The sequence below is a fragment of the Drosophila hydei genome, unplaced genomic scaffold, assembly GCF_003285905.1.
Source record: "Drosophila hydei strain 15085-1641.00,03,60 unplaced genomic scaffold, DhydRS2 tig00000063-arrow-pilon, whole genome shotgun sequence".
Lineage (NCBI taxonomy): Eukaryota > Metazoa > Arthropoda > Insecta > Diptera > Drosophilidae > Drosophila > Drosophila hydei.
The window spans coordinates 5,130,914-5,149,394 of record NW_022045657.1 but is presented as its reverse complement, the minus strand read 5'-3'; the positions used below and the strand labels follow the sequence as shown (position 1 = coordinate 5,149,394).

Genomic DNA, 18,481 nt, shown 5'->3' with positions numbered 1-18,481 from the left:
TCCAGCAGCCGTTGCAGCTTTCAGATGGAAGCCAGGTGTGCTATGATCCTGAACTCGATCTGGATGATGCTGTATGCCGTATGCCGCATGCCGTATGCTGCCTGATCAGAAGACCCACCACCATGAATAGAAAACGCACTTTTTATCAAACATCCGAGCAACGGTTTTTCTATAATAAACTAGCCAAACGGGTTTCATTGAATGCATTGTTGCCCAGTAGCGCCTATTGTCCATATCCGGCCAGACAATGCACAAAGCTTTGCAGCCTCCCGAACCAGATCGTCATCCCCGTCTGGCAAGCAACGCTGGCTGAGTATATAAGCCACGGCTGCTGCGCAGAATCAATCAGTTTCATTTCAATCTTCAACCGCTGAGGATCAACAGCAGCAACAGCATCAGCAGCCAGGAGCAGCAGCAGGCAACCGTCGAGGACTTTGTGGATCAGCAACAGATCCTCCATCCTCTAGCGCAATGCCCAAACAGCGCTAAGGAGGCTGTTGCACGCGGCATTACATAAAAAAATCCTTTCAAGTTTACTTTCAACCGTTCCGAAAACCACGAATTCAAAACCTACAAAAATTTCAACAAGTTAACCAAACTAAAAACTAAAAACAAAATACCAAATATAACAGCACCGAAAGTCAGATTAATTCTTATTCACAAACTAAAAGCACAATTAAAAAAAAAAAAAAAAAAAACTAAAAAAAAGCAAACAAAAAAAGACCACAAAAACAGTTTGTTAAAGTAAACCAAAAATTTATATTTTACGATATGGCTCAAAACAGAAAATAAAACTAAACGAAAATAATTTAAATTTAATGCACAAAGGAACAAATTCCATAACAAATACTACAAAACTATATTCAACAAAAATAATTTTACAAATAAAAATTTAACAAAATTTACAAAAGAAATTAAAAAGTGCAAAAAAACTCGATAACAATTGGAAAGTTTTCAAAGCAAAACCAAACAAAAAGGACGAAAGAGGAAATACCGCAGAGATAATAATATTATTTTTTATATTTTACAGGTAAGTTCAACAATTTCAGACAATAAAACATCACAGCAAAATTATGAGCGAAAGAAATATTTGGTTTATTCATATTCAACTTTCATTAATATTTTTAGGACCCTCCATAATTGAGCAGACAGCTAGACGCCTTCGATTGGAGCTAGCATGGATCAAGCAGCTACAACAACAGCAACAGCCACAAATTTCAATTAATTCCGAGAAAATTGTTATGAAACTCAAAGAAATTCTAAAATGTTTATTGCTCATATTTCTCTACTGCAACGACAATCGACAAATCAACAAATTAATTAACAAAAAGCCAATTCATCAGGAAAATCAAACAAAATCGAAACGCCTTAAGAAACTGCAATGCAGCTGCCAGCAGCCCCAGACCGAAGCATTGTGCCCCAAACAACAGACACGGCCAACAAATCATACAGAATTCCGACAGAAACTACAAGGAAGGAAACCCAAATTCAAGTTAGCAACAACAAAATCGACATTCGCATCTAACGGCACAAATGTTGCGACAGCGCCTGCTACGCTGCTGATGATGATGAAGACGATGACAAGGAAGAAGATCGAACATTTGACGGCGAAAGTAGCAGGCAACAGGAGCAGCGGCAACAGCAGCAGAAGCAGCAGCAGCAACGGCAGCAGCGACGGCAACGTCGTCATTTATCTAAGGCAGCAGCTTAACGGGGACACAGTCGCCCCGCCGAAGATATTTGGCTGAATATCTAAGCAGGGGCGGCTGCCCCAGCAGCAACCCCTCGACAGGAAGATATCAAACACACACACGTATACCACCCCATCAAGCAATCTAAGTTTCTGCGGCGAATTCAACACAAGCACAACAACATACACACACACATACATATACACACACGCACTCATAGAGAGAGAGATACAGCCAAGGCAAGAGAAATGGAGAGCGCCAGAGCGGCGAGCGCAGCACGAGAGAGCATCTTTGGCAGCCCAAAAGGCTCACAACGAAACCAAAATTTCGCAAGTATGTTTTGACCTTACGTTTTAGCTTAACGTTTTTCAGTTGCACTTTTAAAACCTTTCGATTTCAAAGGCCGCATCACTGCGCCAACAAAAACGAAACGAAAAGAAATAATTAACAAAAATTATAATCAAAAACGGCTAAAAGGTGAGCTCGTGTTGCGAACACAACAACAAATATTTTGAAAACAAAATATTCATTTGAATATGTACAGCAGCGATTTTCCATTAACAGCCAAATACGTTAACTCAAAATCTAAACCAAATCCAAGCCCTACTATAGTACTGCGAACAAAAAAAAAAACACAAAAACTTTACACTCTTCTTCCACGGCATCGCAGAAGCCTTCATTTCCAACCCGCACCCGGGCCCCTGTTCACCTACAAAATCCACACACACAATGCAATAGTTTTTCATTTTGTGTATCAAAACGCAAATCGAATAATGTTCCAAATTTCAAATTAGTGTTTCGCCCTTATGAATCTTTAGTTTTCACAGACCAAGTATTTAAAACCTCTTAGAAAATCTAGTTTCGCACAGCAAGAGCTTCAGGCATAAACCAACCACCAATTTGGCACAGAACTTACACACACACACAACACACACATACTTTCGAATATATACCCAAACAGGGGCACACGCTCACACACACCCATACACGTAAAACATACACACACATGTACACGCACACGCACACACCACACCACACCACACATACCCACACCACTTTGGTAATAAAATGGCTGCAAAGGAAGCTGCTTCTACGATACCCAAGAAGAAAAGAAATAGCCCGACCCCAAAACACATTTTGGTAGCAAATTAACTGAAAAGAAGAAGAACAAGAAAAAAGACAGCAATTTTTATTTCAAGCCCAAATTTAAACAGACATTTTTGACGCTTTCAATATTTTTTTCGCATTTTCAACAAACTAGAGATGGCAAAGGTGTTGCAGCAATTTTTAATTCGAAATTTTTTGAAAATTAAAAAAAAATATTTAATGCGCAAAAATGTTCACAAAAAAGCGAAGAAAAGAACAAAAATTGTACATACTCGTAGGTAGCAGAAAATCGTTGCCAATATCTATCGAAAGGTCAAGAAAGAGACGCAAAAGAAACCATCTACTGGTCGTTGGTAACGAAGCACATCCAAGATATACGCCTTAAAACCGAATTTATTTTTTATTAATTTAGAGATTATTTATTTATGATTATGGGTAAAGCGGCAAATACTTACGAAATTCGAAATCAAAAAAAAAACAAAACTTAACCAGAAATACCTTAAATCCATTACAAAACGAAAATAATCTATTTATCACTCTTAATCCAAACTCGAACTAATCTAATGAATCTCACTTTTTGGCCTTATACTTTCATAAGGAAAACATTTCATCTCCAAGCAAGAACAAAAATAAGACTGATATTTAGAATGTGATTTGAAAACAATTCGAAAATTACGAAAAATTAGTTGCATTCAAAAGCAATAACAAAAAAATGCTAAATCAAAACATAAATTATTTTAATATGAAAAATATTATATTTTAAAAGTATAAATCAATCACAATTAATTACTTAGAATTCTAAAATGGCATCAAAAAAGTTTGCTCACATTTCAAAATCAATATAAAAATCATAAAAACAAAATCTAAATCAAAATCAGTTCAATATCTAAACAAATATTTAAAAAAAAATTAATAACTGACGAAATTCTAAAATTCTAAAATTTACTTTTTCGACTCTATTTGAGAGCAATCCAAAAAAGTGAAAACGAAAATTAGTGTGATATCAAAAACTAAACAAAACTTACAAAGTTCCGCAGCTCATATATGAAAACAACAAAAATTTAAATACAAAAATATATATCAATTTTAGACATTCTACACTGAGCTAATTTATAGCAGTTTAGCAAAACACAAAATCAAATAGGAATAGAAACATTGACGGAATATTTAAATATCAAAAATATCCAAGTCTTTTACCCCAACAAATTCATTTCATTCTTACCAAAAACTCTATAATTAATACGAAAATCTTTTATAAAATAATTTTTTACAAATTTATTTTGACTACAAACAAGAGATAACAGGATTCATACTTTATATACTTTGTCTTTAATATATCTTGACATAGACTATATCTTCAGCTATCAACACTTTGAAGCAACAATTGATCAGGTAATCAATTATATAAAAAGAATATAAGCTAATATTAGAAAAAAATTCAAAAGTTTTAGAAAAATTATAATATTCCTGAACTATACAAGACTGACCTGGAATTCCTTTATGATTATTATTATCTTCAACAATCTTTTTTAAACTATATACTGGACTTATAGAAATCAATCTTCAAATTCTATATCTAAAGCTAACTTTAACAAAATGAGATCAGAATTCCATATCTTGAGCAAGATACTTAAGCAAAAAGCCACAAACATAAAAATTTCTTACAAAATTCAAATTTATTTTTGTGAAGTTAAATTTTTTATTAGGGTTAAAAACAATGCAAAAACTACAAATTTGAAACAAAAAATATTAAAATTCATATTAAAAAATCATATTTACCTTTTGCTCAATCGCTTAATAATTCAAAAAATCGATTTTACATTTTTAACTGATTTCGTGAAAGCTTTTAGAGCAAATTGATCAATTTTACAATTAAACTTCATAATTTTTAGCGCTTTAGAGATTTTAAACTACAAGAAACAAATTTAAAAAGTTAGAAGAAAAAACAATTAACTCTCAATCAATCAATTTTGAATTTAAATAGACAAAAAAGTTTATTAAAATTAAATATTCTGCTCATATTTTTAAATATTTAAGAACAACTTTTCTAAATTTTCGTATCGAAATAAAAAAATATCACCCAGAGGTATATTTTTAAAACATCAAAATAAAAAGCAAAAATTAAAACATTTTACTTTAATCAAATTCAATGAAAATTTAAATGGTTTATTTAAATGCAATCAAATTAGTTAAAATCTATTAAAATTCATCCAAAATTCAAACCAAATTCATCCAAACAAACTCAAACATGGAATACATAAGTGATATTTTTTATTATTAGCAAAATATTTAAATATTCCGTAGCAAAATTGAATCTTTTCAATCCCTGAAATTAAAATCAAAAAATTTTATTTATTTACTTTAAAGCAGCGACAAAAAACAACAACTTAAAATTTTATTTTTTAAATATTGTGATAAACAGAAACCTCTATTTATTTTTTAGAAACGGCTAATAACGAATTTATATCAAAATTATTTTATTTTAGAGCTCAAAAAATCCAAAGAATTTCAAAATTTCAACTTTCGGCTACTCTGTCTGGCAAGCAACAAATAACAAAATCTACCAAATTCGACCGCTAACCAGCCATCAAAATTCAAAATCAATATTTCAAATTCTAGAACTCGTAAAAACTCAATTTCAAGCAACAAAATCTGTGCAAAATTAAAGCGAAATCCAAAATGAAAAAATCCAAAACCAAAAATCTAAAATCAAAAATCAATCAGAGCAAAACAAAATAAACAATTCAAGTAAATTCTTAGCTTTCGAAACACTCTGAGCAGATCAGTGAACGACCACAAAAACCACATATAAAATTCAAAAAAGCAAAAGACAAATTAACTGAAAAGTCGCAGCATTCGGATGCCCTTTGGCGCATAATTATTATTACACATTAAGATGACAAATTGCAACGAAATTCCCAAAAAGCAGCATTATAAATTACAAGCACGAACGGAAGTTTTACTGCGACAAAAAGTCAAGAACAAAAAGAAAAAACCATCATTATCATCATCATCATCGTAATATACTAAAAACAAGAGGAATACAAAAAAAATAATAATAAAACAAGACTACAAGGAGCAAGCAACTGTCCTGGCAAACTTTCTGGCAAAAATCTTACAAATGGCGGCCTACTCACTCGCCAGAGAAATAGGACAAGGCAGATAAATCAACGCGAACAAAACAATTCCGAACAAAAACAACGATTATTGTAAAAACTTTCGCATAGAAGGGGTTGAAATTGAAAACAAATTCAGTAGCCAGATTCATACGCTAAAATCCCTCAAGCACACGCACAAGCCACAAAGCCAAAATTGTAAACATTTGAAAGCGACGTTAAGAAGTCCTCGGGACGCATTATGTGCGCCTGACAGCAGCGAAGACAACAAAACACACAGAGCTCACTAAAAACCAATTCAAAATCCAAATCGAAATCAAAATCAAAATCAAAAGCGACAAACGAAACAGAACCAGCAGCCAGAACTTTAAGCATACGAAAGACACATATCAGGCAAAATAAGCATCCACTGCACCCATTAAACCATGTGGTTAGTTTAGTTTTCTTTGGCAAAGAAAGTTCGAACCCCATCAGCAGCAGCAGCGACAACAGTAGCAATAGCAGCAGCAACAGCAACAGAAACATCAGCATACTCAGTCCCCCTATTTATATGCAGTTGAAAGCACATCAAACAAAACTGTAAATTTATATAAACTACTGGCAATAGACGAGAGGTCGTAACATAATTGCTATCAATAAATAAAATATGGCTGAATCGTGGGTAGGTAGCCCATATGCGCTCTAACTCTAAACTTCAATCAAGTCAAAAACTCCCAACGACCACTAGACAGACAAATTTTTGATTTAGAAATTCATTGCGAAAGTTGCCTGGCCAAGCGGCAGCATAAGCAACAGACTAACAACAACAGCAACCATCATCTAGAGACTTGGCATCAACAACAACAAAAAGAACAGCAACAACAGCAAACAGCAACATGAGCAAAAAACCATCTTTCTTTATGAAATTACACATTTCCGACTTGTACAACGACAACATTGTAGCCAAAGCCCAAAAAAGCAACAAAAAACAGCAAAAGTAGCAAAAAGCAGCAAAAAACAGCAAGATGCGAAAGCATCTCAGCAAATGTAACCGAATATAAGGCAGACCATACCGTTTTTCCATACCATTTGACAGTTTGACTGAAAATTAAGTTACATATCTTATTTACACACAAGAAAAGTTGAAAAAGCATTTGGAAGACAACCAACTGAAGCGTTTCATGCATTTTGGAAATCTGCAAAATCATCAAGAGAAGAAAGCAAAACAAACAAATAGCAGCAAATGGAATCTTGTACAATAGTTCTATTGAAAAATCAATTTAGAAACGAAAAAAAAAAACAAAATATCCCATGATCTATGCAGAGAGATAGAGAGAGAAAAACCAAAATCAAATAGCAAAAGATACAAATCATAGAAAAAGATTTCGGTCACAAGGTTGGGGATACCTAGTGTAATTGCTTAGACTTAAGAGTGTTGTACTTGCGGGAAGACAAGTGCAAGACCCAACAACCAGGGCCAGAATTTATAGTAATACCTATAGAAAGTTCCACAAAATTCAAATAACTAAACAAAACACAAGCAAATGCCGTAAGAACTCTTTCAAAAGTGTTTGGAAGAAATACTCTCGCACGACTACAGTAAATTTAATTATGTAACTACACTCTGTATCCCCTTAGTTAAGCTTAAAAAAAAAGCAAAAATGAATTAACAATTTTAGCAAAAGCAAAAGAAAAAAAACGAAAAGCAACTAAATTAATGGGTAATCAATGTAGATAATGCCAATCGTTTTGTCTAAAATGTTAATTCTTCTAATTTTGCACAGTCTTGTGGAAAATGTTTTAGACGAAACGATTGTCGCATTTTTTATATACATATAAACTATATATATTTATTAGAAAAGATTTTATATTATTTTCGACTTGAATTCTCCCCATCATCATTTTACACACAAATAGGTCAAATGTTCTCAGTTCTTTCGGCTTACATTCTTACCTACACATGTGATAAGCAAATTAACTAAAGTATAGTAACTAAACTAAAAGCAAAAACAAAGAAAAAACTGTGTTATTCAATCTCTTTGATGGATCTAAAACCAAATCATATTTCTCATTAAGTTAACAACAAATGTCAATTTCATTTCAAATCGAATCATTTTACATCAATTCTTATTTAAGACAAAACTATATGTAAAACCAAACCAAAACCAAAACCATTTCGTAAACATTTAGAAATAGTTCATACTTAAACTAAAGCAAACAAAAATAATCAATAAAATTGTACAAGCCAATTTGCTCAAATAACAAAAGTATCAATTGATCTTTTATTCAAATTTTCATATTAACATTTCTTCGTTTCAGGAACATTTAAAAATGTTTTTTTTGTTCAGCTTTAAATTTGTGTAATATACATACCTTGCTCCATTTATCTATCTACTATCTTTCATCTTCCATCTGCCATCTGTCTGTCTATTAGCAATGTCCTTTTGTGTTTCCGCCGGTAAAAATGGATAGCAGTCAAGTTTCAATGGATAGTATCAAGTTTTGGAGATATAAATATCTGTTTTTCTCGACGGATAGTGCCGACTAACGATCCTCTACATGTTTTTCACTATATATCTAAGCCGGCTTCAATAAATAATAAACAGATTTCTTGAATATAAACATAATTTTTATAAGCATTTGCATGATGAAAGGAGTATTACAAACATGTTGTGATTCTTTAAGTTATTAATGAAAGAAAACTCTTGAAAATTACAGAAGGAAATATATAGTGTATCTAATAGTCGAGTACCAATTAATTACAGTTTGAAAAAATGCAATATAAATGTCCTTTAGACTTTGTTAATTACAAATAATTTGGTATAATTTGGTAATAATTTGGCAACTGAACAACGTGAGCACATCCCAAATAGTCGCCGAGATGTCCTACAGACCGGTTACTAGCTCAGCAGGCGTCTCAATGTAGGACTTTATTTTCCGAAGGAACAGCACAGCCTCACGTCCATCGATGATTCGGTGATCATATGTAAGTGCCACATACATCATGGGCCTGATCTTGACCTACATTATATGTGAATGAAAAGTTAATTCACACCAAATTATACACTAATTGAATGTAGATCACCTCTCCCTTGACAGCAATGGGGCGCTCAAAGATGCCATGCATGCCAAGTATAGCGCTCTGAGGTGGATTTATGATGGGCGTACCCATCAGTGATCCAAACACGCCACCGTTGCTGATGGTGAAGGTGCCGCCGTCCATATCCTCAATGGTGATGGCATCGCGCTTTGCCTTATCTGCCAGGCCACCCAGAGTTTTCTCTATATCCACATACTTCATGGACTCGACGCCACGGATAACGGGTACCACAAGACCACGGGGCGAGGCTACAGCCACAGAGATATCCACATAGTCGCGATAAATAATCTCCTGCGTATTACATTTAGTTTATTAATTGATTTAAACAAAATAGGTTTCAATCTTCTTTTGTATATAAGAAAACAAAGAATAAGGCGAAGATATGGAATGTATGGGATTAAGGCACCCTGAACGTATAATGGGTAGCAAAAGGAGTTAAAAGGGTAGCCTATCATAAAGCTTTAAAGTGAAATTACCTTGTTAGCAATGACTGCATTGACAACGGGCTGATCCTGCAGTGCAATACAAGAAGCTCTTGAAAATATGGACATGAAGCCGAGCTTAACTCCATTCTTTTTCATAAATGATTCCAGGTTCTCCTTTCGAAATTGCATTGCAAAGCTTAAAAGAAAAGCGCAGATATGAACATAATATGTAAACAGAGGATGCTTGGTTGAGTAGAACAGACCTCATGTCGATCTCATTGAATGTTGTAAGCATGGCACAGGTGTTCTGTGCATCCTTTAAGCGGGCCGCGATCTTTAAGCGCATGCGGCTCATCTTGACTTTTGTTTCGTTGCGTGTGCCCAATATGGGAGGTGCACCGCCAGCGGCGGGTTTTGATGGCGCCGCGGCAGGCGGTGTTGGCGGAGGTTTTGCCGCTGCTGCTGGCGCAGGAGTTGGCGCAGGAGTTGGCGCAGCAGCTGGTGCAGGCTTTGGAGGTGCTGGGGCAGGCTTTGGAGCTGCTGCTGCTGGGGCTGCTGCTGGTGCGGCTGCTGGTGCTGGTGGTGCTGCTGGTGGTGCTGCTGGTGCTGCCGCTGGTGCTGCTGCTTTAGCCGGAGCTGCTCCCGGCTTCATTTTGAAAACCTGCTGGCCACCTTTAACTGTATCTCCACTTTTTACCATAATTTCCGTCACGACGCCAGCAAATGGCGCCTGCACTGGCATCGTCGTCTTATCCGTTTCAATCTCCATGACAGCTTCATCGGCAGCAAACGAATCGCCCACTTTACATGTGAATCTTATAAACGAAAGACGAAAGATAGCCTGGGGTATAAACTGCTTTAGTCCGTGCGAGCTACTTACTTAATGTCCCCTTCAGAAATGGAGTCAGGAAACGGCGGCACCTTCACCACCTGCTCGGACCAGTTGCTGTTGGTAGTGTGAAAACCTTTCCGGTCTAGGGAGCTGCAATAAGATATGTTTAAAGAAACGCCATTTAATATATTACATTTGCTGCTTTCGATCTTTCGAAAACTGAGAGATGAAAAAAGAGAAAGTCATGGAGAGAAACGCCAACGCATTAACATTACTGGACAGAAACGGATAGATAGAGACAGACATGAGCGCTGGGCGGATAAATGTATAAACAGATTGTCGGACGGAGTGACACACAAAGAAACGAACGAAAAGAAACACACGATAAGCGGACGGCGGTTCAAAACGACAGAAAACTGAGATTCGAGCACCAAGCAGACGGAAGGTTGCTAAGGGAATGATGGAATAAGCGTAAAGACGGACTTGCCAACAGAGTTAGGACAGAGGGATTAACAGAAGAGAAAGACGAGTCGATGGATAGACACGGACTTACAGACAGAAACTAGAAACTAGATCGAATCGGATGTTGTTCCTTTCAACACAACTCTCCCGTTGCTTCTTTCTTACATTTACCCAAACACCTGGCCCTTTCGCGTAATTTCAGAAAATAATGAGAATGCTTCTTACCACATTCCATATTGAAAACGAAAATTGGGGCTCGACTCCCAGTCCAAGAGCAGATGCGGTTGATTGAATACTTTATTGACAGCCATCTGAATGCATCGACGATTGCAAAGACAGAGCTAAATCAGAAATTGCCATACAGTTGATTTGACTTAAGTGGACTTGGACTTGCACTTACATTCCATATTCCAGACCGTTGACATATAATATGTATTTCGCGGCGGAAGGATCTTTTAAAAATGGAGGCAACACTCATCGTTGGCTAGATGGTCTAGTTCAAACGAAATAATCCTAAATAAATCGAATTTTGTTCTTGGCTAATGCAAAGCTATCTAGATTTGAATCAAACTTTTCGGTACTCTTTCACGATGTGTAAAGAGTATATTGGTTTCGTTCAATAACCGTCTTGTTGGCCAAGCAAAACCCTTAGGAGAAGCTAAAAAAACAACAAATCTCTTTTTGCCGACCAACTTTTGTTTTATTGGTTTATGAATATTTAAATCTATTTTGTAAAACTCGTCAAACCCATCCGTAGAGAAAAACTCTCAACGACATGTGTACATTTTTCTATACAAGATTTGATTTTGACAGTTGATATGTCTGCAGCAAAAAGTATTATTATAGCTTAGTAAACATATTCAAATATAAATTTTCTGAGTAAGATATATATATCTCAAGTGTTCCATGATAAAACTTTTAAACTGTGTCCTCCGCACAACGATGATGAATGAAGATAAGTTTAAAGTGTTTCGCTATAGCAAGTAAGTTCCATTTCACCTTGTTACCTTGTAAACTTAAGCATATCTGTTGCGCAACATGGAATTGATTTACAGTACCCACTCAGCAAACTGAGCAAATAAAAAAGGGAAACAGCTGGTTAGGTTTAGGCGAGTATCAGTAAAGAAATCGTATTTATTTACGATATGATATTTAGCAGTGCTCGTTAAATTACTGAATGTGCATAGAAGTAAATCTGATAGGTTAACGTTTTGAAAACAAGTCCACGTCGTAATTTTTTTATTATGGGTGTATTTTATGTATGTACGTATATTTCGCTATGGTTAAACCCAAATTAAAGTCAGTTTGTGACACTCGTTAATTTTTAAATAAATACATGAAATTTAAAGTTTTTGTTTATACAATGAATTTGGCTGTACTTCAGTTTTAAGTCACAGATTCGATATCATCTGAACAACGTGGACGCAGCGCTAACAGACTTCACAGACTGCCCTTACAGACCGGCAACAATGATGGCTGGATTCTCAACGGCAGCCTTCACCTTACGCAGGAACAACACTGCCTCACGTCCATCAATGATTCGGTGATCGTATGTCAGGGCAACATACATCATGGGCCTGATCTTGACCTACATTATATGTGAATGAAAAGTTAATTCACACCAAATTATACACTAATTGAATATAGATCACCTCTCCCTTGACAGCAATGGGGCGCTCAAAAATGCCATGCATGCCAAGTATAGCGCTCTGAGGTGGATTTATGATGGGCGTACCCATCAGTGATCCAAACACGCCACCGTTGCTGATGGTGAAGGTGCCACCGTCCATATCCTCCACGGTGATGGCATCGCGCTTTGCCTTATCGGCCAGACCAGCTAAGGCTATCTCAATGTCCGCATAGTTCATACTCTCAACATTACGAATGACGGGCACAACCAGTCCACGGGGCGTAGCAACAGCCACTGAGATATCCACATAGTCACGATAAACAATGTCCTGTAAGATACAAAATATAGTATTTAATAATTCTTGCATTTAAGACATGCAATTATATACATATTTAAATACAATGGTTTGCTTTTATCGATTCTCAAACTGGTTTAAAAGCCTTTCAGATCGTACTGATTTCACAATTGAAATCAGTTCATTTGCATAATTAATTAAACTGGTTATATATAATCTGTAATTTATATTGTATATATATATATATATATGGCATATATATATATATATATATTATTTGGTATTATTTGGTAATGAAAAATGCAATCAGAAATTAATAGATTTGAATTCAATTAAAAGCTGTGACATTTTCAATACATGAAACCACCCTTTGATATAAATATTTCCCTATTTTTAATATTAATTGTTTATATATGTAGTGCTTAGTAATATAGTAATTCTTATGAAATTTACTTTACAAAAAGTTAATTTCGATAGCATAGAAAGGGCTTGACTTGACCGTAAATACTGCTGAGCTATTGAGTCTATTTTTGGCAAAATTCAGAGAATATCTATGAAAAATAATTTTATATCAGTTGACTAAACACGGCAGCGTTTCATCAGATAGGCCAACACATAAACAAATTAACGTCTGATAAGGTGATACGTCACAGCTGATTAAGGGGCATGACTTACCTGGCCATCGATGACGGCGTTAACAACGGGCTGGTCCTGCAGCGCATAGGCACTGGCTTTCGAGAAGATGGACATGAATCCAAGTTTGATGCCATACTTCTTGGTGAATGCATCAAGATTTTGCTTTCGGAAGTCCATGGCATAGCTGTCGAGACAGCGAGATTTAGGCACATGAGAGAAATCATTAGTAGGTTTTATAATTAACTAACCTCATGTCAATTTCGTTGAAAGTGGTCAACATGGCGCACGTGTTTTGAGCATCCTTCAAGCGGGCAGCGATCTTTTGACGCATTCGGTTCATCTTGACGCGCTGCTCGGATCGCGTACCCAGAATTTGACGGGAGCCGTCAACTGGAGGCACTTTCACCTGGGCCACAGCGGGTCTCACGGCTGCCGGAGGCGGTGCGGCACGGGGAGCAGCTGGTGGTGGGCGCGCTGCTGGTGGAGGTGGCGGTGGTGGTGCTGTTTTTGGTGCAGCGGGTGCGGCAGCAGGCGGTGCCGCTGGCTTAGGTGGAGCAGCTGCCGCTGGGGCTGGTGCCTCCTTGGCTGGAGCGGGTGCTCCAGCTGGCTTAGCAGGCGCAGCACCAGGCTTCATTTTGAAAAGCTCCTGACCAGGCTTAACCGTGTCACCGTCCTTGACTAGAATTTCCGTCACGCTGCCAGCAAAGGGAGACGGCACCGGCATCGTTGTCTTATCAGTTTCAATCTCCATAACAGCCTCATCAGCACCGAATGAGTCGCCCACTTTGCAGGTAAATCTAAACGGCAGAAAGAATTCTGTTAGAATCAAGCAAGAGATAAGCTAGCAGCAGACAAGAATTATAGTCTCTTGCTTGTAGTTTAACATACTTAATGTCACCTTCGGTGATGGAGTCGGCAAACGGCGGCACCTTGATTACCTGCTCCGACCACATGCTGCTGGTGGTGTGAAAGCTCTGCCACCCCAAAACACTGCGAATTGAAATTATAGAAATAATTAAGTGGATCTGGAATTATATTCGTATCATATCTTACCGAATCGCATCATGGCTGCGCAGAGTAGGATACGTTTCCCGGCGCAACAGTTGCTGCTGCTGCTGCACTGCAGCAACAATTGCCAGCTGGGAATACTGACGGGCACTGAGTTGGAGCTGTGAAAGATGGCATTAGTATCTCAAAATGAATACACAAAAGAAAAAGTAAATATTGTGCAATCGGGAAAATGATCAAGATTGCGTCCGTCACGTGAATAATTTATAGAGGCGTGGCAATGCCACGCTGATTGCGGCCCATTGCAATGCAAACATTTTTTCTTTCAATTACATAATCGCATTATGAGCTGATTTAGCGGCCGCCAGCAACTACAACAACTGATCCAAATACACATGAAATATGTGGCCGTGCCACCGCTCGGAGCGCCATTCATTATTTCGCTACTGGCTCGAATGTTTATTCGTTTCGAACTGCTCCATTCGCTTACTTCATGATTCCGCACGGCTTTTAGCCCAACAGTTTGCACGTTTCGCGGCAATTGCCTTGTTAGTATTGAAATGATGCCCGCCATTGCTGTGATGTCGTTTTGTTTCCACTGCTACTGCGATTGTTGTGGTGTGTGAGTACTTTTTGTCGAATTTTTTAAAACTAATAGAATTGTGTTGGGGCTACGGCAATCCAACAGCGTTTCTCCCCTCTTAACGAATGTTCACTTCTTATGTCATGGCTCAATACTCAGCTGAGCGCTGGATTTTTCTTTTGCGCACTGCGGTCACACTGTTGCTATTAAGAGTGTTGGTCAATTTATTTCACCCATAACATATATTAGATGCTTAATCTACAATGATATGGCTAATTGTTTAAATTATATAAAAGTACATACATTTCATGTAATGCTTTTATGTTAATGAACATAATTATTAAGAATTTTTAAATGGCTTAAATTATTAAAAAAAATAGTCTGATGAAACAATATTAAAAATATAATAATAATAAAAATCTTGTTAATTGAAAATTAACGATTTGTTCCGCCCTTTTTACTTTCAATAAAACAGCTGATTTGCTATCGATTATTTTTGTGAAATGAAATCTAAATAAAATGATGGAATGTTCGGTTCAAGTTCAGTAATACTTGTACGCTCATTGGCGAACCAGCGACCTCACAAGTTTGGCGTCCCGCGAAATTTTTGGCCAACTAAAGAAACGGAAAAAGCATAAAAACCATGAGTTCGAAATCTATATTCGAAACTGAAGATGATGTGGCGCAGGCCAACAAGTTTGTTAATAAAGCCAAGGAGTCTCCTTTTATGTTGATCGGTAAGTCAAATGACTGTTAGCTAAGCATTTTTTGCATGTGTTTTGGCAAACACTCAAACATTTCCTGTGTCGTGACGTCATGGAAACTTTTCCTATCGGATATGTATGTGTGCAAGGATGAGCATGCATACCTTGACCTTCGCAGTGAATTGAAGATTTTCGGTTAGACAGATACATACGTAGAAAAGTATGTATATATTAAGAACACAGTGACATAACGTTAGTTAGCGCGTTAATTTCATCATAACAACGTATATGAACGTAAGTGTGCGAAAAAGATGCTGTAACTGTAAAATACAGTTAAACAGTGTAGGTATATAGCAGTTGATATTGAAACACCTGTGTATGTATGTGGCTGTGTGTGTGGACTATTAACACATCAATGACGTCGCAGTTGGCGCGTGTGTTGCGTTTGTATTGGTGCATCAGCTGCCGCCGTCTGCTGATTATCAGCTAGCAACAACAAACGAGGCTTCTCGCAAAATACAATTATAATACAATTTTTGGTTGTTTTTTTTTTAGGCATTGCGGGCTTCGTGGCAGCGGGTCTGATTGGTGCGTACAAGTACAAGAATCGCGGCACGATGAGCACCAGCGTTTTCCTTATGCAGCTGCGTGTCGCCGCACAGGGCACAGTCGTGGGCTGCCTGACCGTTGGACTCGGCTATCAGATGGCTAAGGAGTACCTGTTTGACAAGAAGCCCAAGGAAAAGTAATGCTTCATTCTATATTAACTTATTCACCTAAATGTTAAATGTAGTTGTAAACGTAATCTAGTTGAATTATTGGATTATCAGATGCGCCCCGAAAATCGCGAATTATCAGCTAATGTTCTCTATCTGTCATTATTTAACAAATTTCATTTTTTTTTAGTTTGAAGTCTTTACATAATTAATGCACTTTTGATTGATTTGGCCCGCACATTTCCCGAGACACCATCCAAAACATTGCCAGAGGCTTTGACGAAACTTTTAATACCAATTATGTACCACATATTTATTACCATACATTTACGAAGATTGTTAAAAGCAAGGCGACAAATTGTTAGATCAAATTCTAAAATGTAAGATAATGAATGTTTTCTATGCCTGTGTAAGATTGTGATAATGCGTATGCGTGTTTGACTAAACAAACAAAAACAACTCTTAAATATTTACTTACAAGTGTAAAACTGTCGAATTGTCGGAACGGTCTGAACGATGAATACCTCCTATGTAAATGATATATGATTAAAATCAAATAATTAAGTTATTAAAAATTGTCTTTCTATTTTCCTTTTTCATTTCTTAAGTTGTAAAAAACCTGTTTGCTTCTGATTCTCAAAATATTCAGAATGCTGATGTCAAACTACGTCTCCCCGATCTCAGAGCTAAGACTATCCATATTCCATGAGTAAAAAAGAGTTATCTGGGTGGTGAGGTCGACGATTTAATTGGCTGTTGTGATTATTGATATGGGTACATGTTGCTTTTAGTTAATCTTAATGTCAGGAATGACTTTTTCGTTGTCATAGATCTCCTTGGCGTAGCACAGATTGGGATAGTCGAAGGCAGCGCCATAGCGATTTTTGCAGCCGGCTGTGGCATGCTCGCCGGGTGTGTACACGGGCTGGCCAACCACGTTAGTGGTGGCAAAGTTGCAGGTGAGCACGAAGTGGTTGTAGTAGTCACGAGAGAAGCGCACGGCGGCACAGCCCACGTGGGTGTTCTTCTCGGCGACGGCTATGGTGAATTTGCCAATTGCCTTGTTGGGCAGATCTTCTGGGAAGCTGGCAAGAATTTCAGGAGAGGCATTAGCCCGCTCGGAGAACCATTTCTCGATCTGTTCCTTGATGATCTCCGCATCGGTGTACTCCGATTCGGCACCACTATAGCTGAAGATGGCATTGTTTTGGCCAGCGTATGCAAAGCGCTCGGTGCTGCGGCACTTGTCCGGCAAGGATTGGCAGGTCTTCACATTGAACAGCGCCAAATGAGTGAGCTCCTCGCACCAGGACATCTTGGCCATGCGAGACGCCTTGGGTAGACCCTCAATACTGCCGCCGGCAACCTTGTTGCGCAGCTCATTGAACAACGAGAGAATCAATTTCTGATGCGCATCGATCTTAATCTCACGCACATCCTTAGGGCAATCCTCGCTAAAAGCCTGAAGAGATATAAATTTGCTTACCGCCATATTTAAGCCAGGATCAACGATTACCACTTACACCCTTATTGTTGCAAGCAATATGCTTGTCCAGACATGTGGGCAAGGCACAGTAGTCCACGGCTGTGGCGATCCCTGCCAGAGCAACCAATATTACCAAGACCTTCATACTTGAGCTTGTTGAAGCTTTGTGATGTCTAGTCCGTTGGACTTTTTGCTATTTATACCCCATTAGCAGGCACATTCTGTTGATTTATTATTGCAGCCTGGTTCTGGCCAAAATGTGGTTTCCATCTTTTTTGATTCGACACATGTTTGTTAGAAAGCGATATGATCCGATTGCATTAAGCTATGCATTTAAAGCAGTTATGTTCATATGATTTTCTCTCTATTTTGTATATTTTAGTTTAGTTCAAAGTAAATATTTATATATATATTTATATATTTAATTTAACTTGAAAGTAAAATAATTCCAACCTCTTAAAAGGAGTACTAAAGTCGAAAATTTTAAGTTAAATAACTAAATTACTAAACTTGTATAACAGATACATAAAATACAGGGTGCCTGTTATTGTATTTCTAGTATGCAAAAGACTTGCTGCAACCAAACAGCACTGTTCTAAGTCTATGTAAATAACAGAATCTGTTAATAATTAAAAAGCGCGCCAATTGTCTCATTCGATTTCTGAAAGTTATCCGATAACTGATGAATGTTATGTCGCTGTTAATGCCACT

At 37.2% G+C, this 18,481-nt stretch overlaps 4 protein-coding genes across 4 annotated transcripts; 1 reads left to right on the top strand and 3 right to left on the bottom strand.

Moving 5' to 3' along the window:
* Nucleotides 1-8,609: 8,609 nt before the first annotated feature.
* Nucleotides 8,610-11,408, bottom strand: LOC111593608 (dihydrolipoyllysine-residue succinyltransferase component of 2-oxoglutarate dehydrogenase complex, mitochondrial-like). The gene is made up of 7 exons (XM_030222941.1): nt 11,113-11,408; nt 10,938-11,053; nt 10,299-10,400; nt 9,682-10,233; nt 9,470-9,614; nt 8,979-9,284; nt 8,610-8,914 (listed from the first exon to the last, which is right to left on the bottom strand). Exons 1-7 carry the CDS (start codon nt 11,188-11,190, stop codon nt 8,780-8,782), a joined length of 1,434 nt encoding a protein of 477 aa, XP_030078801.1. The 5' UTR covers nt 11,191-11,408; the 3' UTR covers nt 8,610-8,779.
* A 192-nt stretch (nt 11,409-11,600) lies between these two features.
* LOC111593607 (HIG1 domain family member 1A, mitochondrial) lies at nt 11,601-16,919 on the top strand. Its single transcript, XM_023306468.2, has 4 exons — nt 11,601-11,695; nt 15,340-15,601; nt 16,124-16,313; nt 16,475-16,919. Exons 2-4 carry the CDS (start codon nt 15,508-15,510, stop codon nt 16,494-16,496), a joined length of 306 nt encoding a protein of 101 aa, XP_023162236.1. The 5' UTR covers nt 11,601-11,695; nt 15,340-15,507; the 3' UTR covers nt 16,497-16,919.
* On the bottom strand, nt 11,837-15,046 carry LOC111593603 (dihydrolipoyllysine-residue succinyltransferase component of 2-oxoglutarate dehydrogenase complex, mitochondrial). Its single transcript, XM_023306464.2, has 7 exons — nt 14,772-15,046; nt 14,327-14,442; nt 14,162-14,263; nt 13,522-14,070; nt 13,313-13,457; nt 12,365-12,670; nt 11,837-12,300 (listed from the first exon to the last, which is right to left on the bottom strand). Exons 1-7 carry the CDS (start codon nt 14,853-14,855, stop codon nt 12,166-12,168), a joined length of 1,437 nt encoding a protein of 478 aa, XP_023162232.1. The 5' UTR covers nt 14,856-15,046; the 3' UTR covers nt 11,837-12,165.
* A 90-nt stretch (nt 16,920-17,009) lies between the features above and the next one.
* Nucleotides 17,010-17,940, bottom strand: LOC115482807 (venom allergen 3 homolog). Its single transcript, XM_030222942.1, has 2 exons — nt 17,808-17,940; nt 17,010-17,746 (listed from the first exon to the last, which is right to left on the bottom strand). The coding sequence occupies exons 1-2, from the start codon at nt 17,913-17,915 to the stop codon at nt 17,072-17,074; spliced, it is 783 nt and encodes a 260-aa protein (XP_030078802.1). The 5' UTR covers nt 17,916-17,940; the 3' UTR covers nt 17,010-17,071.
* Between the last annotated feature and the right edge of the window lie 541 nt (nt 17,941-18,481).